Source organism: Glycine soja, chromosome 10, assembly GCF_004193775.1.
Source record: "Glycine soja cultivar W05 chromosome 10, ASM419377v2, whole genome shotgun sequence".
Classification (NCBI taxonomy): domain Eukaryota; kingdom Viridiplantae; phylum Streptophyta; class Magnoliopsida; order Fabales; family Fabaceae; genus Glycine; species Glycine soja.
The window spans coordinates 3,597,917-3,625,292 of NC_041011.1; the positions used below are offsets into that span (position 1 = coordinate 3,597,917).

Here is a 27,376-nt window from a genome sequence, read left to right on the forward strand (position 1 = left end):
GAAAATCGTTTTGGTTAGTTTTTGCATGGAAATGGAATCTTCATTGACGCCTCCTCCTCCTCCTCCTAAGTTCCGGTTCAGAGATAACTCTGAGCCGGAATCTCAGAACTCATCGGAGCTGGGCTCCGACGTCGTTTCTGCCATGTCACCGTCTATCCGCCATCCTGATGCCGACCTTGAAATCGAGTCCATGACCGGAAGAGTACTTTCTATAATTTCCAACTTTTTCTCTGTCTACTTTCATTTAATTAATGTTTGTAACAAAGAAAAAGAGAGTGTTGTTAACATTCCTCGTATTCATTTATGTTTTAGCGTGAAAAAAAAAAGAAATTAAAATAAGTTGTAAGGAAGTTTTAATAATAAAATTGGTGATTGGGTTAATGATGACAGGGCATCATGCATCTGTGTGATGAACTTCGGGAGCTAAAGGAAGCAGCAAATGAAGATTTGCAGAAAAACATCTTCAGCAAATATTCCACTTTCCTTAGGTAATTAACATCTCCAACTTTTTCTTTTTTAATGTTTATCGTGAACAATATCTACTATATGATTTAGGATCCTTCTTCGAGTATTAGTATTAATTGAATTCCCTAACAATCTAATTAGTTCACATAATTGTTTTTATACTTCGTGAAAAGAGTTCTCTTTACTCTTTATTTTTTCTTCTTCTAACTAAGCATTTTGTCACATGTGACAAGAGAGTGTAAAACATATATGATATGAAATGAATATTTTTTTATTTATTTTTTGTTTCATGAGGAGTTTCTGTTAAAAAATGCAAACTGTAAAGGAAAGTAAAAACATAACAAAGCTATTTTTATCCCTAAATTAAACCTACCCAGCTATCATTCTTGATTTTTTTTTTCAAACCACCCTTGTAATTCCTAACAAAAATGTCATTTCATATTACTTGTTTTTGGTAATGTTTTATATCACTAATTTATACCCTTCCTTTACAACCGTTTTATATGAAATAAACTATTAAGTGATATGAAAGAGAAATTCTTTATTTTAAGGGGAGGAAAAAGGATGTAATTTTTTTTTTGTAACACAATGAGGATAGTTTATGTTAAATATTTATTAGACCCTGCAACTAAAAAACTGGATTGCTTGTTATTATTCATTAGATGGTAGAATGGCATAAAATATTGAGGTGATGTTATGCTTTTGTGTGTGTAGAATACTAGAGGAAGTGATAGGAGTGGAAAATGAGCTTGTGCAACTGGAAAACCATTTCCTATCTCATAAAAGGCAAGTAAAGGATCTTATAGATCGAATATATCCAAAGATATTGTCCATAGACATAACCTTTGAAGATCATATAAATTTTGTCCCTTCTCCCCCCACCGAATTGGAAGCTCACATGAATGAATGTTTTGAGAATTTGGATATTCTCATATCAGAAAACAAGATAGATGAAGCCCTGAACCTTCTAGAATCTGCAGATGAACATTGTCAAAGCCTTCAATTGCAACATTGTTCCCATAGTGAGATAATATTATATGAATCAGCAATTTCTGAGAAAAAGTCCATGCTTGTACAACAATTGACACAAATAGTTGAGAATAAAAGAACACCGGGACCAGATCTTCAAAGGGCACTAGCTAGGCTTTGCAGACTTGGTGATATTCAACTTGCTGTTAATCTGTTGCTTAAACATTACCGTTTGCGTGTTGCGAATGGAACAGATAATTTGCGGTGGGCAAAATCATCTTCAATTGAGATATACATGAGGGAACTTGCAAGGTTTGTGTTCTCAGTGATTTCACAAGCGGCAAGGAGCTTTGTGATGTTGTGTGGAGAAACATCTCCTTATGCCTCAGAACTTATGTTGTTTGCATATGAAGAAACAAAATCATTCATCATTTGTTTTGATAAATACGTCAAAGGCACCTCAGCAATAAGTGGAGGGTTGTCTTCTGCCATAAAGGCTGTCAACTTTTCTGTCATGTATTGTTCTTTGTTAGAAAATCAGAAATTGGTGTTGCGGCCATACTTAGTGAAGAATCTCTTTCCCTGCATGGAAGAGGTTCTAAATACACATATCAACCATTTTAAGAAAGTGATTTCTATCTTCTCAGCAAGTGATGCTTGGATTTTGGAGAAGTACCTTGTGTCTGGAGTGTTTGTTGGGGCTGGATCTTCAAGTTTAGCTGTTGGGGAACAACATGACTATTGCTTGTTAACCACCAGTGGCCGGAAGGTTTTGACACTATTGCAGGTTTGTTCTATGTTGTTTTATCGGCAAATATCAGTTTGTTAGATGTTAGTTTTGTTGGCAGAGGGGATCGAACCTGCGACCTTTCCCCTCTTCCCTTTTCAGCTTAACCATCCAACTCACATTATATCTCTCAGGTTTGTTCTATGCATTATTAGATTGCTCTTTAATGTAAACTGTATTGCAAAAGATGACTTGGTGGATTTTAATATTACAAATATTAAGAAGTTTGTTATTGTTTCTTTTTGGTTTACATTATAAAAGGACAACCATTGCATGAAAAAAAAGAGGAGAGTCTATTACTATTTCTTTTTAATTTGTTGTTGTTTAATTATAATCAGGTCATTGTGGAAGATATTTCTCCTTTAGTTTCTCTTCAAATGGGGAGTTTAGTCATTAGTGGAATCACAAACCTCTTGGCAGAGTATATTGTCATACTTGAAAGAGCCCTTACTTATGAAACAAGCTCAACAGAACAAGGTAGTCCAAGAATAAAGTTAGCTGAGTCACTACCTCAACAGGTTTCTATTTTGGCCAATTTGTCAACTTTAGTGCAGTTTCTCACTATCATGGTAAAAAATATCTTTAGCAGCAGTGATCACATAGAATTGCAAGTATTGGAAAATCATTCAATTGTTCATCAGCAGCAAGGACTTGATGATTTCCTATTGTTTATTGAAGAGGGTTCCAATAAGTTGAGAAATATGTTCTGCCAGCAATTAATTCTCAGAGAATTGTCTACTTACCACAGGCATGAAATGTTTTCAGCTAGTCATTGCAATGACCAGTTTGATGCTAACACTGTCCCCCATCCAATGCCCTCTGGTATTTTTCAGGTATTATTTTCACAAATAAACACTTAAAAGACTTTTGATTAAGATGATATATGAACACAATAGATTGCGACACTGGGTGGTTGAATGATTTTTCAATTGCAACACTACTAAAATTTTGAAATTGTCATTAAAAAATGTTACTATAACTAGAAAGAAAAGGTGTAGATAGCTATGGATAAATAGTTCCTATCTACTTTTGCATCCCAAAGCTCATGCAAGATTTATATTTTGATTTAATTTGTTGTCACTGTTCTGGACAGGTTTTATTTCTAGAATTAAGGAAAATAGAACAACTTGAGGAAGAAAATGTGTTTGAAGTGAATTGGTTGATGGGATTACTAAGAGAGTTAATGGAGTCTATGTTCATTTGGGTTTCCAACAACAAAGAGATCCTTGCAACTACAGAAGAGAATGTGAGCTCAAAAACCGATGAAGCCAAACAGGTTTTTATTTCCCTCCCTTCTATTTATTCTTTTAGGTCTATGCTAAAAGAGTAAAAGCATCATTACAGCTAATTTGCAATTTTCTATTAATGTGGAGATATTTCTGAAACTATATCTTTCCCATGGTATATTGACATATTTATATGCTTGCCATTTTTGGTGCCAAAATTCATGTGTACAACTCTTACCAATATATGCTTCTTTTTTTTTTGTGCACAAACATTTTGTTCAGCTTCTTCCCTTTCTTACCAATTTGTGCTAGAAAAATAAATGTATGAGGTTATGAAGCATGACAACAAGGCAACTATTATCATGATTTTTACCTCTGTAAAGTGATTCTCATCCATCCATTTTCTTTTTTGTATTAAGCAGTTTATTTTGGATGTGCAATTCTTGGTGGAAATTGGAATGTACGGAGGATATTTCTCCAGCGATCCTTTGCTCCTTCTCACTCTCATGAAATCAACCTTCAATTCAGCCGGACTAGACCCTTTCAAGTAATGCATTCTTATTTATAGTGCTTGAGAAATTCAGAGTTCTTTATTAATCATAGCTCTGTAAAGTGCAAACTCAAAACCGTCTAATCACACATGCCACATATTTCTTGAACAAAATGCACATACATAAATTTTACAAGCAATAATTTCTTGGCATCCTTAAATGCAAGTCTTCCCTAGTCTCTTGTTCGATTACATTTGTAACAAACCATGGTTCTTCCAAATTCATACCATTCCTTCCTTTTTCTCTCTTTTGTTCTTCATAAAGAGCCCCTTCATAATCTTCTCTATAATAATTATTAAATAATAGTCATCAAGAGGTTGTCATGGTATTAAAAGCAACCAATGTTTCAAACATTGACTGGTGTTTCCTTTATAGAGATGTAGATGATGATGATTGGGCTATAGATGCTGCTACTAAAACAATTCAAAAGCTGTTGGAGTTTGAGAAAACAAGTTTGCATCCAAAGGAGCCTGCAGTTACCATCAAAGAGGAGTCACATGAGCATGAGAGCCAAATCAATCAATTAGCATATGAAAGTAATTTTTCCGAGGAAGATGATATAAGTTCTTCAGAGAATAACGTAGTAGATACATCATTGGATGCAGAGAAAGATGAGGTTGCAAAACATGAATTAGAAGTTGCTATTGATGCAAAAATGGCTTCACTAGACACAGTATTTAGCCCTGGAGAGGGATCATTAGTGGAGAGAGATTATTATGTTGACTCAAACACTTCAAATTTGATACCAACTTCTATCATTACTTTTCAATTAGAGGATGCTGATTTTGAAGAGGCAGCAGATACAAAAAATGATGAATTGACTCCAACATCTTCTGTGGGTGAGGTAGGACTCAATTCTGAGGAGGAAACTAAATCAAAATCAGACGAATGGCCAACACTTATATAATTTATTAATTATATATTTACACAATTTTAATTTTGTACTTTGATTTAAGGCACTTATTTGAATGCCTTAGTGTCAATGCCACACATAACTATTCAGCATGACTAGTGTATGCACTAGCGCAAACCCTATGCCAAAGTCTGCACCAAGGCCTGGTTTAATATCTCTGATCACATTTAACAATACTCATCTTAAATAGCAAGAATTTAGGTTCCTAATCCATAAAAAAAATGTTTGTTGAAAGTCTTGCTGTCTTAGTGTTTTTTTTTTTTTTACAACGACAATAATGAGAATCAAATTTAAGTTTTTATGTATCTATCCCGATCTCCACAGTGCTAAAAAAACCAATTAATTAACTAATGAGATGGTAGACATATATTTATTTAAAAATAAAATAACAAACAAAACTCTAATATTTCAAGAATTTAGGTTGAGAATCTAGTCCTGAAGATCCTCCCAAAAAAAAAATCTGGTCCTTAAGATATGGGTATGGATAATAATGGGTAAAGAATTATAAAGTGTTTCTGTATTCACGATTAAAAAAAAAAATCCACTCCTGTATATAACACAATTAAACTTACTACAAATTAACAGCAGCATTCAAATATCCATTCTTATATATTGCCCCTTATATCCGGAATTAAGCTTATTCAGGTACTTAATCTAAATTAACAGATCCTATTAGAGTAATTTAAAAACAAGATAATTTCAACTTACACTTATCTCATAAATTTTTGCAAGTAAATACTAATACTTATATCCGGAATTAAACTTAGTGGGTAATTTTTCTCTCCATTATCAAATTTATCTTCCAAATTTGCAAGATATTCCCTTTTTTTTAAGGGATGCATGATATTCCTAATCACTCAGAGTTTTTTAAGGTTATTATAATATTAAAATAGAGTATTAGAAGCAAGACATAAGCCATGAACGGGTTTTTATTTGAAATTAAAACTGCAGAAGAGAGATATTCAAGCAAGTCATGTTATTCGTGTGTTTAGTACGAAATTTTATTTGTACTAAACAGTATTTTATTTTCATTAGGGGAGACGACAGTAGCAATGCAAAAGACAAGACATGACAAATCCGTCAACGGCCTATTTCTTGTAAGTTGTTGTAATCGTTAGATTACTGAAATAAATAAATAAATAAATAAAATTCCTCATGTTATTAATTGAACAACAAAGGTTCTTCAGTTTTATAAGGAACGAAATCATAATTTGTAAGAAGGTTGGATTCTCATATAAAAATTAAATTTTATAGGTGGATAACTTATAATTATTTTTATAAGTATTTTTTGAACTTTGAATTTTAGTGTTGTAATCCAGAGATCCGACTTACCAGAACTTTTCTGTAAGAAAAAAAGGAAAAGTTATTAATTAATTAATTGAAAAAATAAAAAGAAAGAAGAAAACTGCAATTTACAGGGTGTAAATCACAGTCATCATGTTTATAACGGTCAGTTTCCACTTTTTCAAATGAAATACAATATTTTGGTGAAAGGGAAAAAGAGGCTTTCAGGTTTGTTGACCGTTTTCTGGCCCCAACACAACACGCTCTTCCTCTTCCTTTTTCTCTTCTTCTTCCTCTTTCTTTCACTTACACATTACACACACATGTATTTGATGCCACCAATCTCACCCATCACCTCACACATTCCCATCATCCAAACCTTCTTCCTCTGAATGGGTTGCTTTTTCGGTTGTTTTGGTTCCTCCAAACATAGAAACCACAAGCACAAGGTTCAAGTATGTCTATGACTCTTCAATTCCCCTCACCCCTTTTGAACAACAACCCCAAGATTTTCTTTTTCGGTTTCTTTTATTCTCTGTTCCAGATAAAAACGTGATCTTTTCTTTCAATGCCATAACCCCTTTTCTTGTTTTTCTCAGCAGCCAAACAGAGCTAAGTTTTTTTTTTTTTTTCAGAGAAATGATAGTAGCAATAGCAAGCAAGAGCAACATAGTGTCTCTTTGGTTCATGGTTGCTCCACAAATGCTATTAACCCTATACCCCAACTCCAGTAAGCAATTCCCATCTACGACCTTCAATTCCATTAGTTACATACTATTTTTGGAAGCTTTTGATATAGATATATGTGGTTTTTTTATACTTCTTTTTTTTGTTAATGCAGGGATGAAAGTGAGGAGCAACTAAGTGTTAGCAGCAGAAAGAAAGTGACATTTGATTCCAATGTGAAGACCTATGAGCCTGTTTTAGCGGATGAAGTTGTGGAGAGGAAAAATGAGCAAGCTTTGGCCCAACCAAAGTCATCTTCCTCTGAAGATAGTTCTGTGACTTCAACGGGGTCGAACCCTCCCAACCATAGGTACCAGAATTGCCGCGACAGTGACGATGAGGAGGAAGAGATTGATTATGGAGACAGTGATCTTAGTGATGGTGATGAGGATGATGATGATGCCATCAAAGAAGAATGCAATGAAGTGAGTGAGGACTTTGGGGAAGATGGCATAGTGGCAACTACTGTTTCTGATGATCATGTGTTTGTTGAAGAAGAGGTTAGTGTGAAGTCCATTGGGTCCAACCCTAATGTGAGAGACAGAAGTGCTTATGTTCATCCTGTGCTGAATCCAGTGGAGAATCTCACTCAGTGGAAAGTTCTTAAGGCTAAGAGAACACCAATAAGGCCTCAGAAAGAGAATGATTTTGGGGTTGGTGTCAAAGGATCACCTTTCAGCTTGAATTATTCCGAAAGCGACACACCGAAGAAGTTGAACCGGGAGATCCGAGTTGATGCCAGCCTGTCAAATTGGTTGGTCTCACCAGAAACTACACCTGTTATTAGCAAGGCTGGCTCAGTGGCATCCTTTGCTGGTACCCCTGATAGGAGCACCTCACAGGGTTCATATTCTGTGATAAGTCATGAAGATAGGCCCATTTTAGGGGCATTGACATTGGAAGAGATCAAACAGTTCTCGGCTACTTCGTCTCCACGGAAGTCACCAAGTAGGAGTCCAGATGAGATGCCTATTATTGGCACTGTTGGAACCTACTGGAATGCTGCAGGCTCTGCTGAGGATCCTGGCTCAGTCTCTTCCTTTAAAGGAATTCCGAACTCAACAAGCAAGTACAGAGAGGTAAAGATGAGGTGAACACTTTTAAGAGATACTATTACTCATTAGTTGAGGGTGAATGATTCTGATTTGGACATGCACTGCTGTGTGGTATTGCAGGATAAGAGAGTGAATTGGCACTCAACCCCTTTTGAGACAAGATTAGAGAAGGCTTTGAATAGAGGTGCTTCTTCTGCTTATGTTCCTCGTGTATTTTAGAAGTTTGCAATACTGTGTTGATTCAAGGAGAGTGTGAATTGTGCAGGGAATGTATTTTTTTTATTCTTTTAACATGATTGAGTGTGACTTTTCCTTTTCTACTGCAATTTGTACTTGGCTTTGAAGTTATACTATAAAAATTCAGGTGCAGCTTATAACACAAAATCATATTTCATGTCTTTGCAGCGTAGCTGAAATCATATTCATATTTCATGCTTTAATGATTACAAAAATCATATATCTCATAAAGCAATCTTTTAGTTTTTAGATGAATCTTGCACTATAAATCTATCCAGCTATCAAGGATACACAGCCTGTGCATATATATGCATGCACTCGTAATTCAACTAGTGGTCTTTATGGTTATATAGAGACCCTCTCACACCGTGTTCAGTTGAAATGGGAAGATAGATATCCATACTCGTCTCCATTACACCACCTTAGCATCTTATCCCACACTGTTTGAGTGCTGGACCTGTCTGCTTGGGCAAGAAAATATCAATTCGCACCCAAATCATTGAGAAAATTATGGCTAGAACTATTGACCAGAGGACTACAATGGTAGGGGGTTCTGTTTTGCCTTCCCATTAGACCTTTGAGGAAAGGATATAAGTGCAAAATGACCCACAAGGAGAAGAAAAGCTTCCCAAAGAAAGGTCCCCATGAATCATATCCATTGTTAATGGCATCGGAGATTCCAGCCACAATTCCCACCATATTTAAGATTACAAGACTCGTTGGTGGGATGAGAAGAGTAGTCCACTTGAAGAGATAGAGCTGTCCAAATGCTGCAGTGTCATTTGCTGATTTTGCTCTCACAGTGAAATTAGTGTGTACTCCACCAACTTTAAGGAGACCTTGAAATACAGCAAAAAGGTGTGCAGAAACTCCCCCAGTGACCCAGAATTGCTCATTGCGCCACCAGTCCTGAATGCTAACCCCACTCCAGCGAAGCTCTAGCACACAGGTTAAGACGATGGAGATAAATAACGCCATCAACCAAATGCTAGCAAGGTTTGACAGCTGCACACAACAGAACTTTGGTCAGAAGACATGAACCTAATGCCTACATTGTTTTCCTTTCTTTTAAAAGTATTAGTGTATCAGAGCTTAACAAATTGAGTTATCCTAGTAATCACAAGAGATGACTATTGGTTTCTAATCATATTTCCCATTTAATATAAACCAACTAACCATGGTGTTCGCACAAGCCAAAATCATTTAGAAGTCTTTAGGCCTATCTTTCACATAGCTCCCCTTACATCCTCAATGTGAGAATGGGAGCCTGGTAGAAATGATCATTTTGTGCATGTATATATAGTTAATGAGGAAGGATTACTGCATTCAAGCTAATTGAATGTAATAAATTGACTATTGTGCACCTACAGTGGGGATGATGAACTTTCCAGTCAGAAGACAAACAGCTGGAATTGTACAGTAGATACAATGGGATGGAAGTGAAGGGATAGACAACGGAATTAGTGTAGGCCAATCTCTGCAGCCATTTCAGTTTTCTGCTATAGCCATACCACAAAGGGCAGTCACTAAAGAAAATCTCAGTAGAACCTGAAGCCCATTTCAGAACTTGGTGTAATCGGTCTGAGATTTATAGGAGCAGATCCCTTGAAAGCTGCTTTCTTTTGCATGCAGTACACTGATTTCCATCCTCTACAATGCATGTTAAACCCAGTTAAGAGGTCTTCTGTGACTGAGCCATAAAGCCACCCAATCTGTAGGAAAAAAAAAGTCAAGATGTTTTGATTTCTTGGAAGTCATGAAATTCTAAGTATGGGCTTACATATGGGGAAATAAATGTCTAATTAAAATTAAAATGCATTCTTGATGTGTGCAGGAGCTTTCTATCAACAAATCTAGAATGTTTTTTTTTTTTCATTTTAAGGACTTTTTTTTTTCTCGAACAAGGCAAAAGGGAAAGAGCTCATTGTAATAACTGGATTACCTCTTTTCCCCCCATTCAGTTTTCTCTTCGTAGTCACAGCTTATAACAAGAATTGCTTCCTTAATCAGTAATCGAGAGCGTTGGTTCCTTTTTGAAGTCCACCATCTTCCATCAAAGCAGAAGAAATGAAGGACAATTCCTCTTCCTCATCCTCATCAAAGTCCTCAAGCTCTTGATCAGTCTCGTCATCATCAGATGAAGACTGAGGAGAGTCACCAGAACAACAGCTGCTGCATGAAGGCCAGCTGCAACTCTCCATCTTTGGCCTTTTATCAAAAGGTGGCTCACAGCCATATAATGCCTGCCTGTTGAACACACATCCAGTACCAACATGCATAGGACCTTGAATCCCATCAAGGCATTTCATGTTGATCTATGACACCAACAAAGCAAAATTCAAGGAAGGAGTTAAGGATGAGTTAATGAAATTGCAATTTGTGTTGGGATTAGTAGAATGTTCCTTACATCAAAGAATACAGTATTGTGATTAGCATATCTGTCATTGCAATCAATGCCATCAAACCTTCGTGGAAATTGGACATAACAGAACTTCTTTCCAATTTGGGGGTCCATTAAAAAGCACATAGCCTCCCTAAGAACCTTGCTATTATTGATGTATTGGTCACAATCCAGATTCAATGCAAAAGGTGCATTGCTAAGCACAGCAGAAACTCGAACCTTTTGAGGAAATACAGCATTGTAAGAGTTATAATTTGTTTTTCTTATATCTTGTTCATATAACTGGATGGAATTGAATTATATACTTGAAGTTTTGGGCTTTACGCTACTTACCAGAGCATTTCATAGCACCAGCTTTACTGTGATGTTGATAACCAGGACGTTTTTCCTATGAAACATACACAAGCCTTGGCAGTTCCTTGCCTTCTATGTCCAGTGCACCAGCACTTCCTAGACATACCTGCAAAGACAAGTCCATGGTTATATTTTTATATTCTTCGTTTGTTGACTATCCAAAGTTTTGAAGAAATACTAATTTTTCAGACTGAATTTCAACCCCTCCCTCCAATTTGATTTAGAGGGCCGAAATCAATAAAAATTAACATTTGTCATGGGCACAAAATCCAAATGCAGTTGCCAAACCTGAATCATTCCTGGATGATCATCCATGTTCTTTCCAGGCCATGGATTACCATCTTGCATCACCCACTCCTCTTCTTGTTTTTTTTAGCCTTTGCAGCCAATTCATTAATTTTCACCTTGAATTCTTCATGCTCTCTCTGCAAAAGTGCAAAGGAAAATGTTTCAAGTCTCACACGGATAATAGAACAACATAAAAAGAAAATCAAACATGGCTTATATATATGTAGTCCCCACCTTCATGGCCCTGCGATCCTTAACAAATGTTGGGTGCATCTTATCTTTCAAGTAATCAAGTTTCCAAGAGAGATAAAACTCAGGTGCCCTTGGCTCAATGTTATACTTGTTACAAAAAGGAACCCATATTCTAGCAAACTCAGCAGTTTCTGACAAGGTATCAAAGAAAAGCATAGATGCACTGTCATCAGAGACATAACAGCTAACCTTCTCAACAGGATAATCAAACAGACAACACTGACAGAACCGTGTTCGCCGTTAAAATAGGTGGTTCCTTCAAAGGGTCTGCAGTGGTCACAAAGATATCAACTGGTGCTAGAAGGTTTGGCTCCCCCCCTTCACGCTCAAATCTTATGGACAAACGTTCAAGGTAAGTATCGCGAGTAATGGGGAACCACTTGGGGATTTGGTCTACTAACCAAAGACAATGCAAGCCAGATTTCACAGACTACAGAGGTTATCCATAAGGCAAGTGCTTCATGCACTGGAGTTGTTATGCGCAAGTGGAAGAAGAAAACTAGGATAATGAGACGTATGATTATGACCATGCGATACGGATTGATTAGGCTTCAAGATATTGGAACTTTGCACCACAAAGGTTGCCTTGACTCAGCCAAACTGCAAGGAGCAACACCTCCAAAAATTAGTCATGGTTGCAGTGACAACAATAAGAGGTGAAAAGAAGAATTTAATCAGGATGCATTTATAGTGTAAAAGGTTTTTTATATTGTCATCTGATCATAGCTTGTCATGTAGAATAAAATTGTTGACTTCTATAATTACTACTTTAAAAGTCACATAGCACCAACAACAAATGAAAATTAAACTCAAAGAAAAAGGTAATTTACATATATGTATATGACTTTAATTTATACACATTTAGTGTAAAATATGTTTGCATAAACATCCAGAATATTTCATCCTATTCATTAATAAATAGGATGTGACAAATATTTTATAATGACAGTATATATAAATTTAAGTCTACGTAGATTATGAGTTCTTCAATTCATTAATGGTGTATTTGAGAGAAGACAACAACTTACAGGTAGTCATCTTCTGCTTGGTCATTGCTCTTTAAACTTCTCTTCTCTTTCCGTTTCTCTGCATTGCTGTAGAATGCTTTCTGCCCTTCAAAATCCTCATTAGCAACTACAGAACAGAAGACCAACTCAGAAAAGTGTGTATAGATTAACAAAAAACCAGAGAAAGGAAAACCATTGTGGTGAAATCAACATATAATTAATTAGCAACTTAGCATTAGAATTTGTTTATGTTTCCAAAGTTAAATTAATAGAAAAAAGATGTTCACCACTTCCGGCCGCAGAGAATGCTTGGTCATCATTGTGTTGCCACTGCTGTTGGTTGAAATCTCCATTTTCCTGCAAAAAAGACACATGTACAGTGTACCCTTAGCACTTATATTTCATTGTTCCAAAATTAAGTTAAAGGACTAAAAACAAAATTTAATGATATGAAAGTTGAGGGGACTAAATTACATGATATGAATGTTCGGAAACTAAAAACAAGATTTAACGAAAGTAGAGACACTGAAAACAAGTTAATTATTGAGTAATAAAATTTGAACAAGTACGCAAAGTAAGGTTTGAGGGGAGTAATTAAGTAAAACAGAATACCTCTTCCGAGAAACGAAATCCATTTCGGGAGTGAGAACCAGTGTTTAAGACTGCACTCATGGCCATTGCAACAAGGAAGTGTGGATTGCGGAGAGATCAGCAGAAGGGTATATTATATTAATATAAGAAATGGAGGGTTAAGAGTGATCACAAAGGAAGAAGGATAAGCACTTGAACAATGTAACCATCAAATGAAACACCCTGAGAATAGGGAAGTCAAGGGTTTGATTCTGAGGTGACAAGTACTTCAGTTGTTGGATGATCACTTGCTTACTGTGCTATGCTATGTCTGCATGCCCATGCAAGTAGTATGCATATATATATATATATATATATATATAGAGCTCGTGTCTTCTACCTAACTTAAACTCTACTTTCTTGTTCTACAGATCTTATCATACACTTTCACAATCCTTAAATCTAATATGGACTCATTATACTTTTTAAAAAAATAAATAAATTATCCTTTTCATTTTGAACCGAGTCTCAATAATGTCTAACTCGAACAAACCTAGCTCATTGCCTTAGCACCCTATAAATCGTGGCTAATCTCATGTCCAACTAAGACACAATAATGCAATTTCTAGGACCATTTCTTTGCATCTTAGACTAGACTTCATAGTCAGCTAACGTAAAACTCCAACAACACTTCATCTTGTCATCTATAACACTAATGTCTTCTTCCTCAAAAAAAATTATTTGTTCTATAACACTAATGATTTTAATCCTTGCTATTAATTATAACACTAATAAATCCCTCATTTTATTGGAAACATATATATTTATTTGAAAAAGATCCCCTTCATCTTTGTCAGGATATCACAAATCTAGACACGGGATAAAAACATATGCTAAACTTTTCATTCTAGCTAGCTAACTTGTTATTTGTATGTGTTTTTTTTTTTTTTTTATATCAAAAACTTTATAAAAGTTATTCTATTAACGATTATTTGTTTCAGCTATTAAAATATTTTTTTTATTAAAGGATACATTAGAAAAGTTATAATATATGATTGTATAAATAAAATGAAAATTAAGAATTTTTTTCGGTAGAATAATTTTCTTAAAAAAAATATAATCTTATTACTTTTTTAAAGTTAAAAAAAATTGTCTTGAATAGTTGAATGTGTAAAATTGAAGGTATACAAGCACCGAAGACTTACAAAGTTACTAGTAAGATAATTTAATTAAGGAATAACCTTTTAGATAATATGAGAATGGACCTTACAATTGTTTCTGATTAATTGAATCTGGACGTGACAGGACGGTAATAATCTAGAAGTATGGTAGAGATAATGAGTTCTGAACAATAATTAATCGGACCTAACCTAGATAATAGGCATTTAATTGGGAGATTATTGTTGTAGCAGATCAAGTGTCATATTAAACATGAAAAAGTTAAAATGCACTTAAGTAACACGTAAGAGAACTTGGGTTAATCTTTTACCTCACAAAATAATTTACTTTTCGAGCTTGACCGAACCAAGAAACTCAGAAAAGAGCAAGACAACTCTCTAGAAAACTTATGAATTCAAATATTATAATAAAAAAATAGTGTTTTTTTAACCAAGTTAAAAAAAAAAGGTGAGATTCAGTCTAAAAGACCAAGTTATTTGAAGACCAAGTTATTAAGACAACCAAGTCTAAGTAAAATATCTATATTATATAAGCACTAAATTAATTTAAAATTAATTTTTAAAATTTAATTAAATAAAAAATTTAACCTTTTAAATTATGAAACAAAATATACAATAAGACTTACATGCTATTGATATTTAAGAATACCAATATATAGTTTTAGGCTAAACGAAATTTCTAATGTATATATGATCCCTATCCTCACATATTAAAAAGGTTATTTTACGTTTATATATATATATATATATATATATATATATATATATATATATATATATATATATATATATATATATATAAAGAAAACTTTTGTATCCGTATAAAAGGAATTCAACCATGAAAAGAAATAAAACTCGGTTAAACCATGCAAGAATAATATACATATGCTATGTAGAAAAACATTTTGAGAATTTTAGAAAAACACACTCCATAAAAAATTACGTGGAATTTCTCATGATAAAGAATTTGAGAAGACATATCACTTTAGACTAGACAAATTCATATAAATAAAACTATTTATAAGTTCGTTTATACATTTAACTTAAATTAAATAACTATGAATAATTATTATTATTATCCCCCCGGAATTCGTTATAAGTGTTGTGTATTTCTTTCTTATTCTTTTTGTGGCAACATTGAAATACACATCAAACAAAAACTTAATAGAATGAAAACTTTCAAACCTGAATCAATCCTGGTGTGGTGTCTATGATCTATCAGTGCCATATTCCCACGCCACGGGATGCTTTAATTATCCACATTTTTTAGAATTAGTTTCTTCTGAGCCACATATAGTTAGCCAATTAACAGTGCGTTCACTTTGAATTCTTCATTGTTCGGGGCTTTATATGTCTCATGCATGTGGGGGCAATATCACCATAAATAAATACATATATAAAATGATAAAATTAAGAAACTTTCATTAGTCATTTCTCAAGAAAAATACTGTCTCGTTTCTATTAAGAAAACCTTATTTGTGGAAAAATGAGGAGAAAATATTTTATTGTTACCCTCCATGCACATTGTATATTAATTCTCATTAATTATTTGACGATTTTGTGTCTTAATCAAATGATAATTAAATACCACATGATTGGCATCATGTGTATTGCCAGACTTTTTTTTTCATCAATAAGAGTTATTACCTATTTCAGTTTAATTTATTTTAAAAACTAGTAATATTTTTTACTTAATTACTATTTTAGCTTTTGAATTTTGGAAATGTGTTTTTTTAGTTCCTAAATTTTAAAAAATTACTTTTTTAGTCCCTAAAATAATAAATTGATACTTGATGACGTTTTTAGTACTTTGTGGTGATTTTTAACACTTTATAAGTTTTAAAATATAACTTCAAGTGGTTGAAATAAAAATTAATTCATGGCAACTAAAAAATTCCACAAAATATCAATTTATTATGTTAGATTCTAAAAAGAATAATTTGTTAAATTTTGGAAAAAAAAAGTTTAAATTTTAGGGACTAAAAAAGACACACATTTCAAATTCAAAGACTAATTAAGCCTTATTTAAAATTAATTTTGATATTAAAGACTAATTTTTATACTTCTTTTAAAATTGTTGAAACTAGTTTCAGAAAGAAAATAGATTGATTTTCCAAATTAAATCATAATACTGATTCAAAAAATCACATAATCTATTACAAGTTTACAACTATAATTTCTTCCCTCTTCTTTTATTTTTTTCTCTCTTTATCTCTCTTCCTTCTTTGCATACTCCCCAAAATCTTTTTCCTTAAAGTAAACGATTATTGCCTCCGGCACACAAAAATAATCTCAAACATTTACACTTAAGCTTACCTTTAATTTTCGAAGTATGTTTATAGAAGGCTTTTGAATGGAGAGCTAGCTAGCTGCACTGGCATAATCACTGGCTCTCACTCCCGAAATGAAGTCCATTATATTACATTATAGGGTCCACAAGGAAATGCACAGAACATCTTCCTTTGATCCAATTCATGAGTAGGAGAGTGGCTAATGAGAGAAACTAGAAGGGAAAACAAGCATTTTTAAGTTACAGAAGTTAAAAATCAAAGTGTAGCATATATATATAACAAACATAACTTGCAAGGTTTGAATTTTGGACCAAAAAAGCAGCAAAGTAAAAGCAGGGTAGTCTCAACACACACACACACACACACACACACACATATATATATATATATATATATACCTCATCAAACCATGCTTCAGAATCTTGTGAGAATTAAGTAGGATCATTCATTTCGGGAGTCAGATCCAGTGATTATAGCACCAGCTGATGATATATAGATGCCAAGAAAATTAAATTCAGTGGTGTTGAATTAATCATGATTCTAGCCATGGTGAGAAGAAAATGGTATTTATATGTAGAAGAAGAGCAGAGTGGTGACTTTGATAGTAAAATATCAACCATAAGTGTTTGAATTAGGAGAAAAACATATATCAAACAGTGAGTTGGGAAGTCGTACGTGTGGTTAATTTGAGTCTAAGATGTAAGAGATGCATTGGTGAGTTGAGAATAAAATATCAATTGTTTGAACATAATAAGATTCATAGTAATTGTTTGCACTTTCTAGATTGCTTTGCCTCAAAGGCGTCCTTCAATTCCTAAATTTTTAATGGATAAAACAAAATGTTCATGCAAATTCAGGTTGCAGCGTCACGTTCCCCACCTTATCATATGGTACAATACAAAAACTTTGTGAATAAATGAGGGAACCAAATCTCAATCTGTGCACGGTTCTCGACATGATGAGACTTGGGCAGTTTTTGGTCACTATAGTTGGAACTTAGCTAGAAGTAGTACTCTCATTGAGCATTACTAATGATGTATGTTACTTAATTACGAGACATTATGATTGATTGATTCTTGTATATCAGCACAAAGTAGTTGTGATTGATCGTGATCTGTCTGATCGATTTACTTCAAAACTAGAAGCCAGATGTAACTTAATCTATTCTTTTACAAGTTTAATTTGTGAGATTTGATTAAACTTATACCTAAAGTTAATCTTTTCTAATATATAGGAATTAAACACGGTAATTAAAGTTTCTTTTCGCAATTAGACTTATACCTAAATTTAAATATTTAATTAAGAGGCATTTGAGATTGTAAATTGCTTGATTGACTCCATGGTAGAAGGATAGGAGAGTTAGCATATTTATCTACATATTCTTCTTAATAATACATTATTTAAAATTTATTGGAATATTAATATACAAAATTATGAGTAAAACTACTATATAAAAAGTGAGATATATAATATTTTGTAATTTCAAATAATTTTTTTATCAATAATAAAAAGTGTGATAAAGAATATATTATTAATATTTTTCAAAAAATAATTTAATATGGGCATAAAGTCATAATTAAAGGACTGTCAACTCATCAATTGTAATATCCCTTAGCTTCGTCCATAAATAGCATATACATTAATTAATTGTTTGCAACCATTTATATGTGCGATAATAAATTAGTTTTGATATATTTATAATTAATTTTTAAAATGATTATTGTAAAAATTATGATTTTTTGATTAATTTGATTATTCTAATATAAGTAAAGATAAAATAAGTATTGTTAATTATTTTTTAAAAATATAATGGTTAGTATTTCTATACATAGTTTATTGTGTATGTATATACACATATAACATCAACGGTTAATTTTTAATATATAAAAACTGATATTACTTACTTGACTCTCTAAAGTGAGTTTTCACTTCAAAATATGCTGAATATACATTTTAATTATATTGTTAATCCATTTTAATTAAATTATAAATAAGAACAAGTGTTTAAACATTTATAAACTAAAAATTTGTTTATGAAATTACTATATGAACCCTAAACAAAAACATTAAAAACTTCATTATTTCCACAACTACAAAACATGCTTAAAACTATATTAGTATAAATTTTGTTGCTGGTCCAGATCATGCTGTTTTTGAAAGATCAAAATATTACATATATAAATATATGTGCAACTACAGCACTTACTATATATTATGCATTTCCACCTACACATTTGCAATTGACGATCCACCACCCTATCGATAATTTGATGTGGGGGTGGGGCAACATAGTCTACTTTAAGGTTGGTGAACAGATTCCCATGGTTTGACTCGACCATGTGTAGTACGTAGATTAAAGAATAAAGATTAAATATATAGTACAAACCCTTTGGATTTAACGTATAGTAAAATTTTAGAATAGGTTGCAATTTAGCTTTTTTTTTTGTGAAAACAAATTTATAATTAGCATTTTATTGAAGTGTACGTAAGTAACCAATTAAGAATAAAACAATTGCTTTGTTAATTATATACGAGCACTGGAAAAGAAAAATGCAATATTTTTATGTAAAGATCATGACTTCTGTATGAAATCAATATATTTAATTTTAACAATTATTTTTAGGCTATTAACATATAATTTTTTTCTCAACATCAAATACATTGACGAATTTAATTTAGTGCTAGAAAATATAATTTAACTAGAATGCACCGTAAAGTGTAAACTACCTCACATTAATATTTTTTTTTTCTTTTACTACAATAACATTTACAAAATTAAATTGATCATAACTATTTGCGTTTTTTAATTTTTTTATAGAAGTATAAATATCATTCTACACACTTTTTCTTGTGAAAACATGTTATAAAATATTTTTAGTTCCAAAACAATCATTTTATTTATTTATTAAGTGTTAAACTATCTCATCTTTTTTTATGTGAGCCTTTTGTTTTGATTCTTTTAATTCTTTATAATACTCACTTTAAATTACCAACATGTTATTAGTTCGAATAGAAGTAAACTCATCTCTTAAGTAAATTTTTGAAAGCTTGTGGTCAAACAAATTTCTGAACCCAAATCTATTAAATGAACTATAGTCAAGTCTTTTGACAAATATGAGTTATCAAAAATTTTGATGGATACTTTCTACTTATTACATGATTACCTACCAAAAAATACTAGCTTCAAATGTCTATTTCATTAATATTTTTACGAAAAAATCCTTAATTAAATGTGATAAATTAATTTGCTGATCTTTCTTTCTCTCTCATGAGGATAAAAGAAGATGAGAAGCCATAGTTATCTCTTTCACATTAAAGGTGCAAGGAAAGAGAGAGAGAGAGAGAAAAGTGCCCAATTGAACCTCGGATATCATCAAGTTGAGCTCGTTGACTTGAATTATTATTTTTTGCTATTTTCTTTTTCTGGGGCATAAAGTATAGAGCTCAGGAAGGGTTCCGCATTCTAAGGATAGAGTGTGCACAAGTTTAGTATGGCACTTACAGTGATACTGATATTTACAAACTCTACCAAGGTGGATTTCTAACGGCAAAACTAACATCAGCCTTTCAAGTAACCGAGGCCATATCTTTTGCTAAATGTACATTGTACTCATTCATTGACCACAATTGGACAGGAGGGACTCATAAGTTACGAGCTCGACCAATCATTCAGCCTAATCTTTCTTAAAATTAAATCTTTCATGATTCAGTATTGTCTTGTAGTATCACTATTGATACTGTAATTCAGCAGATTCATATAGCTTAATTACTCAGTTCTTTGACGCTTTGGGGCTTGAGCACTATCTTCACTAGCTATAGCATGTTGAGTTTTGGGAGAATCAGGCTTCCCACACTTTTCCAATGAGCCTTCCTCAACTCTGGTACTGCCATTAACCTGATCAGGTCCTGAACTGCAATGGTCCAGTACTAGTGATGCTTCCATTTCATTTTTGGAAAGGGAATCTTTCGTAGCATTTGAAGACATCCCAAATGGAGTCTCAATGGTGGTAAATGATGGTGCCTTGAACGTTTCAGTTCCAGGTTTACATTGCTTCTCAAACATCATCTGGAGGCATCTACCTTGTTCTTCTATTCGCAACTGTAGGTTTCTTTGAATCTGACAGAAAAAAGAAGGGAAGGAGAAGAACGGTATTAGACCTATGAAAAAGATATGATCAGTATAAGAGAAACAAGTGGGATGCCTCCGACAATTAACCTCTTGCAATTTGAAATATAAACCCCTAATATTAATAACAGTATTACATAAATTAGTTTCACACTTGATTAAAGAAACAAATGTTCTCACCAATATAGCCAAAAATAAAAACCAATTGCCTACATAACAAGCATGGTAACCAACTAATCATATTCTTTTGATCCTCTTAAGATGAAAATGACATAGCACAACATTCATGAGAAAGTGCTGTAACTCTTAGAACTAAAATTTGTATCTTCAACAAGTTGAGATATATGATTGGGAAGGACCAGTAAATAAAGCTGATAATTTATTAAAAGATACAATTAATAAGTAGGAATCAAAATGCAGAGAACAAGAGGAGTGTAAGGTGGTTTGGTGGTTGGGGAAGGGGGAGGGGGAGGGGCATAAGGGTTGGAGTGATAAGGAGGTCATGGGTTAAAATCCCTACACTAACATAACATGCTAATTACTAACATTTGCCTATAAAAAAATGCAAAGAACAAGATGAGTAATAAACAATATTAAATTCTTTCTGCAGAGAAGATTTGCATCCCTTCAGTTTCTTTCACCAACTTACAAAGACACAGACTTCAATTGTAGTTGACTTCAGTTACAAGTAAAAGTTTATTCTCACCGGTGCCACTGTGCTATAAAACATGAATTTCTATAATCATGGCAATTGCAACCATGGTTGAAAAAATTAAAAACCAAACCAGCTAGTTTGATTGAAAAACCAGTGATTGATCTGATATTTTGTCCAATCAACCTACAAAACTGAAAGCCCGAAGAACCCTTTGATTACTTGTAGTTGTCCAATTTTGAAAATTTTCAACACAAACAATTAAGGTATTATATAATTATAATACAATAATTAGATAGATAAAAATCTCATTCTATATAAAGTTATTAATGGTGCACAAGTAGCATCATTGTAAGGTGAGATCCACCCCCCACCCCCTCATCCACCTATCATGTGTGTGTGTGTGTGCAAGTATATTGACCACAGTTCAATCATGACTAGTGAAATACTGATTGCAATAGAATAAAAGCTTGCAAATTGATCAAACCTTTGAACCACCCTTCTAATAGAATTCATTTTATTATGATAGAAAGAAATCCTAGAGGAATGAAGTTCAAACCTCAAGCTGTTCATGCAACCGCTTCTGAACCTCCATTTGTAATCGTAGAGCTTCAGTGATCTCAATACCACTGTCAATAATGCAATAGTAAAGTCAGCATAATAATTCCTTTGTCTAAAATATTGCCAAAATCTTTACATGGAATCATATATCGCCCTTATTGTGGTCTTAATCCTGGATCACTAAAAATTCTAAACAAATCACTTGCTGATCCTTATTCTAATAATTTTTGGTCCTTGTCATAGCCTGTGATGGTACAGTAACAAAGCCTCTTTCTCTTTTATTTTAATCCTTATATTTATTCTTGAACCTCCCCTTAATTGACAGTTTATTTGTACTTTTCTCCAGTTAAGTGGTAGAAATAAACTTAACAGGGCTAAATTCCATTGTCATACATTCCATGCAATGTAATCAAATTAAATTCTTCTGAGAATGTAACATTTATACCAGAAAAGTCACATTAAAGAATGAAATGCTGTCTATCTATTTGATGTATCAACATTTATGGTAATATTACATAACTGAAATTATTTAAAATAGCAGTGAATAGTATACTTACGTTCTCAAATCTAGAGATGACATCTCTTCAACCGAACTTGTTTTTTTGTCCATAACTCCTGCCAACAGTTGTCAACAAACTGTAGATTAGCTTACAACACAGAGGAGTATGGCTCTAGGATTCAAGGAAGTGACTCAGGGTAAACCACTTCCAGACACCAATCACAGCAATCTAGATCAATTTCTCGGGCAAATTAGAAGACAATCTTTTTAGTTTCTTGAGCAAGCACAGGTTTCTGGATACAAGGCAGGTTCATGGAAAGAGAGAGAGAGAGAGAGAGAGAGAGAGAGGGAAAGATCCAAGAGATTTAGATTAGTTAAAAATTGCTACATCCCCTTATTGTCATTTACTAAAATTAATTTTAGGCTTAAATGGGTTTTTAGTCCATATAATATATGCACTTTTTCATTGGTCCTCTTAATTTTTTTTAACAGTGTCCCTGTTAATTTGTTTTTCATTTTTGTCTCTAATATTATTGTTTTAGTCCCTATAAAACTGTAAAATTTTGTTATAACAAACTGTTTCATTTATATTAGAAGATTTTCATTTTAGTCCTTGTTATTAGGAAACATAAGGCTTGTTTTTCAATCTGTGTTAGCCAAATCATCACTCAATAGTGACCCCTAACTTCAGGGACTATAATGAAACAATTTTTTTTTTTTAATAAGGATGCAAATAGGAAAAAAAAATTAAGAGGACCAAAACGAAAAGAATCAATTATTATAAAGACCAAAAAGTTATTTAAGCCTTAATTTTATGTGTATATTTGGATATGTGCGAAAGTTTCTACATTCTAAAAATGTTACATTTAGGCACTTCTCAACTAAATTATAAGCGCAGTATAGGAAAAGGATCCAAGTGAACTTACATCTTACTCAAAATCTTGTATACAAAGGGTTAAACCCATTAACACCAGTTTAAGAGATTAAGCACTTTACACAATTCAATAGCTTCAGATTCAAGGTGATTTGCATTAATATAACCATTGAATGCACAAAATAAAAATATTATGCATTAATAGGTATCTAATCAATTAGTAAACATTCTTGGATTTCAAAATCACATTAAAGAAAAACCAGTTTCCAATCGAGAATGATCTACATGATATGACCTTTTATTCCTACAGTAAACTTTGCAGTGATGGATTGGTTTTATTTTACACCAGCATCAAATACTAACTCAAACAAAACAGGTATTTATAATTCATGCATGCTGGTAAGTACTACATATTATACGAGACATGTCTTGTGTACCTTCAGATGACTCCGGTCTATATCTAGCTGTCCTGTATTTCTTCATTTCAAGCCAAATCTGTTTCAGTAAAAATGCATGCTACTGAACAAACCAAAGGAGTTAAAAGCAAAGTGCACATACCTGCAAATGGCTTTTAACATGATATATAGTTAATCCTTCAACTTTCATGAGCTTCAGCACACCCTTTGGAGTAGCTTCTGTAGAAAGAAGACAGAAAAAGGGGGGAAAATAAGGAAAGAGGCTAGCAAACTAAGGCTAAGGACTTAACAAACAGAGGAAAAAAAGATGACCGCACTTTCACTCCCCCCAAGTTGGTTGACAGCCTCCACAAACGCCTCATGAAGTTCTGGTGTCCAACGCATTCGTGACTTAGCAGGAGCAGAATTTGCTGAGGAAGAGAGGGCAGCACCAGCGCAATTTTCTCCATATGAAGCAGGAAGTTGTTGATGACCTTGGGATTGATGTCCTGGAATCTGTGAAAGTGGTTTTGAAACTTGGAATGGCCCCTAAAGCAATAAAATGAGATCCTAGCACATTTCTTAAATAAATTACTAATCAGTTTCCTCTGAAAGCTAATATTGATTTGAATTATGAAAAACTTCACCTTTGGCTCAAGATCTTGAATGTTGTCAGCAAGAAGGTCATTCCAATTAGAAGTCAATGTGCCATCATCACTGATTAGCCTCTCAGCCCACTCCTGCCAATCATTTTGCTTAGAATACTCCTCAGATGCCATTATAGGGCAGGCACTACTTTCTACCGGATTATTATCAATAGAGCCATTTTCAGGAAAATCCAGAAAGCCTGGCAGGGAATCTGTATGCCAGGAAACACTGTTTTCTTTGGAATAATGACTTGGTGTTGCTGAAGCTGGTGGTCCAGTATTTGAAGAATATGATAATGGAAATTGGGTGATGTTAGTTGATGATTGTGAAATCAAATGAGCATTAGTAGAATGTTTTTCAGCAGATGAAAGAGTTGAGTGATGAAGATCAGTTGAATATCCAGGGGAAGACGAAAAAATATGCCCAATTACTCCACCGGAATTCAAATAACTTGAATGAGTAAAAGGTCTTATCATAAGCTCTTGTTCTACAAAATCCAGCTGTGATTCAGGCAGCTTGGGAAACAACTCTTCTGGGGGTATTGGAAGGATTGACAAGGATGAAGAAAGTGCTCCAGACATCCCCATGTTATTGAGTTGCTTTGAACTTTCAATGGAGAAAGTAGGATGTGCTTCCATTATTTTCCTTCATTGTTGATTAAAAGGATAAAATGTCAGTTTTCAGTCAGTTTATAAAATCTTAAACCTGTATTTTCCCTTGTGATAATGCTCACCAGCAAAATACTACTCAACTTGATTTTTGTTATTGGTACAGAACCAGACTATTTGTCATCAATCTTCAGATCTGTGAAAGGAAAAAAATACTCTAGTCTGTAATATAAAAAGTTACTCAAAAAGAAAACAACTCATTATTAAGAACTTCTGAAGATTATTAAACCTCATCATCAAAGACAGACTAGATAAAAAGCATGCCCGATCCTGAAAACAAGTAAAAACAGAAACATACTAAATGTAAATTAAATCATCATTGCACTTGATCACAAACCTGAGTTTCAATGTAAGATAGATTTTCAATAATTCAATGCTTGATAATAATTCATAGTTCATAGTGATTTAGGTCCAGAATGAAGTCACAACCACTTCCTCTCTATTTCTGTCTCTCCCCTATTCAAAACCACTTGTAATCATTAGACAACCATAGCATTGTTAACTTTCTCTCAAATTACACAATACCTACTCTACAAATGACACATGGCAGTCCAATAACCCTCAAATACAGAGTGAAATTCTCAGCCCTGATTTTTCATTTTTGCAACATACCTATGACCATGACTCAAGTTTATCATAAGCTAAACTAAAGTACAGAGCATGAGCATAGCTTCCTCATATTCATAATCATTTTTCCTTCTAACACTCAGCAATTCACCTATTTGTAAAGACAAGGATGTTATAGTTCTCTCTCACACACACACACATAAAAAAAAAGGAACGCATAAACCGATGATGAAAACACATAAAGAAAAGATGAAAGCAATTCATAGTCACAGGAATAGGCATGCAAATTGATACCACATCACAAACGATGTTGCGGGGATCAAAAATCGATTGAATAAACAACAAACTTAATTTAAAAAAAAAAGTGAGAAATAGTAACAGAGGTGGTAGCAAAACCAGCGTAGCAAGCATCGGAGTTAGGGAAATGCAATGCGATGCGATGGGGAGTGAAGTAACGCAACAAAAATAAAAACGTGAAAATGAAGCAAAAAAAAAAAGAGAGAGAGAGACCAGATACCCCGAAATTCCACTACAGAACTACGAAAACGTTGTATCGAATTCTTACCCCCAAGCGAATTGGAATCGAAACCAGAGAAGATGAATGGAACAGATTCTGGTGACAGACAGAGAGAGAAAGAGAAAGAGGCGGGTGTTTTTGAATTCCGTCACCGGCAGGTGAAGAACGGTGATCAACGAAACAAGTGCGCTATGTTGTCGCACTGTGCTATTGCTTTGCTATGCTATGCATAAGGCTCATCCACGCGCCACCCACTCGCGTGCTCAACAATCTCTCGATAGCGTGTCGTGGACTCTCTGAGCTTCCTGCACCTGCATGCAATTTCGAAAATTTTTATATGAATTGGATCTTGCGTTTTTTATTAATAAAGCTATAAACATTCACCAGCATGTAAATCAACTTTCTAACAAAGGATTACTCCTGTTTTAATCACAGATATTAGAACATTCTAATGCTGAATATGTATTTTTTTTGTTATTAAATATTTTAATGGATAACTGTAATACTTATATTCAACTCGAATATATTTGTAATCTAAACAAAAATAAAAAGATAAAAACAATCTTTTTTTTTCTTTTCTTCAAATTAAATGATTAGTTTTTTCCCCTTACGCGGCGTCTCTAGAATTCGAATTTTGCTTCTTTTAAAGGAATATCCACTTTCAGTTATTATATCCTTTTTTCTTAATTCGAAAATAAGCTTAAATATATTTCACTTTCAGTTTATAAAATAATGATAATGATGATATTATATGTTAACTTAATTTTAAATTAATATAAAAATATAATTTTTTGTTATAATATAACAAAAAATTGTAAAATTTTAACTGAGATAACCAACTTTAGATTGAAATTAAGTTTGAATCTCTTAATATTTAGAATTTGAGCGTTATGATAAAAAAAATCTGATTGAAGAAAAAATTATTAAAATTAATTAGCCAAGTTTTCTATAAAAATTAATATTAGTAAAAAAAATTATATTTGATAAATACTCCATACTTATAATATGATAATAAAAAATAACATAAATTTATCTGTCAATATGAATTATTTTATATTATCAATCAATAAAATTATTATATATAATTTTTTAAGTTATTATTATAAAAATAAATAAACTTTTTATACGTGAAAGTGTATGATCAGATAAGATAGTGCATATGTCATTTATTTAAATTGCAATATCAAATTTATCTAAGATTTATGTAACAAAATGTTGATTTAATTGAGATTAAAATTTAAGATAATCATATAAAAAAAAAAGATATGCAACTTTTAAAATGGCATATTTTGTGTAGCTAGAAGAATTTCTATGT

General features: G+C 33.0%; 3 protein-coding genes and 1 pseudogene across 12 annotated transcripts; 2 read left to right on the plus strand and 2 right to left on the minus strand.

The window, feature by feature from the left end:
* The first annotated feature begins 1,194 nt into the window (after window positions 1-1,194).
* On the plus strand, window positions 1,195-5,133 carry LOC114371052 (exocyst complex component EXO84B-like). Its single transcript, XM_028328459.1, has 5 exons — window positions 1,195-2,221; window positions 2,560-3,054; window positions 3,315-3,497; window positions 3,870-3,994; window positions 4,374-5,133. The coding sequence occupies exons 1-5, from the start codon at window positions 1,364-1,366 to the stop codon at window positions 4,903-4,905; spliced, it is 2,193 nt and encodes a 730-aa protein (XP_028184260.1). The 5' UTR covers window positions 1,195-1,363; the 3' UTR covers window positions 4,906-5,133.
* Window positions 5,134-6,406: 1,273 nt separating this feature from the next.
* On the plus strand, window positions 6,407-8,374 carry LOC114372527. Of its 3 annotated transcripts, none has more exons than XM_028330130.1 (4): window positions 6,407-6,650; window positions 6,831-6,925; window positions 7,037-8,011; window positions 8,097-8,374. In XM_028330130.1, the coding sequence occupies exons 1-4, from the start codon at window positions 6,588-6,590 to the stop codon at window positions 8,107-8,109; spliced, it is 1,146 nt and encodes a 381-aa protein (XP_028185931.1). In that variant the 5' UTR covers window positions 6,407-6,587; the 3' UTR covers window positions 8,110-8,374. The 3 variants fall into 3 exon arrangements, with proteins under 3 accessions (XP_028185931.1, XP_028185929.1, XP_028185930.1); XM_028330128.1 differs by having other exon boundaries at window positions 7,037-8,000; window positions 8,097-8,363; XM_028330129.1 differs by having other exon boundaries at window positions 6,407-6,644; window positions 7,037-8,000; window positions 8,097-8,363.
* LOC114370231 lies at window positions 8,366-15,924 on the minus strand (annotated as a pseudogene).
* A 3,986-nt stretch (window positions 15,925-19,910) lies between these two features.
* Window positions 19,911-26,464, minus strand: LOC114372391 (protein PHOSPHATE STARVATION RESPONSE 1-like). 8 transcript variants are annotated; one of them, XM_028329910.1, is made up of 10 exons: window positions 26,446-26,464; window positions 26,110-26,372; window positions 25,043-25,113; window positions 24,309-24,954; window positions 24,000-24,210; window positions 23,825-23,901; window positions 23,704-23,743; window positions 22,451-22,508; window positions 21,892-21,961; window positions 19,911-20,671 (listed from the first exon to the last, which is right to left on the minus strand). In XM_028329910.1, the coding sequence occupies exons 4-10, from the start codon at window positions 24,945-24,947 to the stop codon at window positions 20,321-20,323; spliced, it is 1,446 nt and encodes a 481-aa protein (XP_028185711.1). In that variant the 5' UTR covers window positions 24,948-24,954; window positions 25,043-25,113; window positions 26,110-26,372; window positions 26,446-26,464; the 3' UTR covers window positions 19,911-20,320. The 8 variants fall into 8 exon arrangements, with proteins under 8 accessions (XP_028185711.1, XP_028185716.1, XP_028185712.1 ...); XM_028329915.1 differs by lacking the exon at window positions 26,446-26,464 and adding an exon at window positions 25,207-25,247 and having other exon boundaries at window positions 25,062-25,113; window positions 26,110-26,411; XM_028329911.1 differs by lacking the exon at window positions 26,446-26,464 and adding an exon at window positions 25,207-25,247 and having other exon boundaries at window positions 26,110-26,411.
* Window positions 26,465-27,376: the final 912 nt, after the last annotated feature.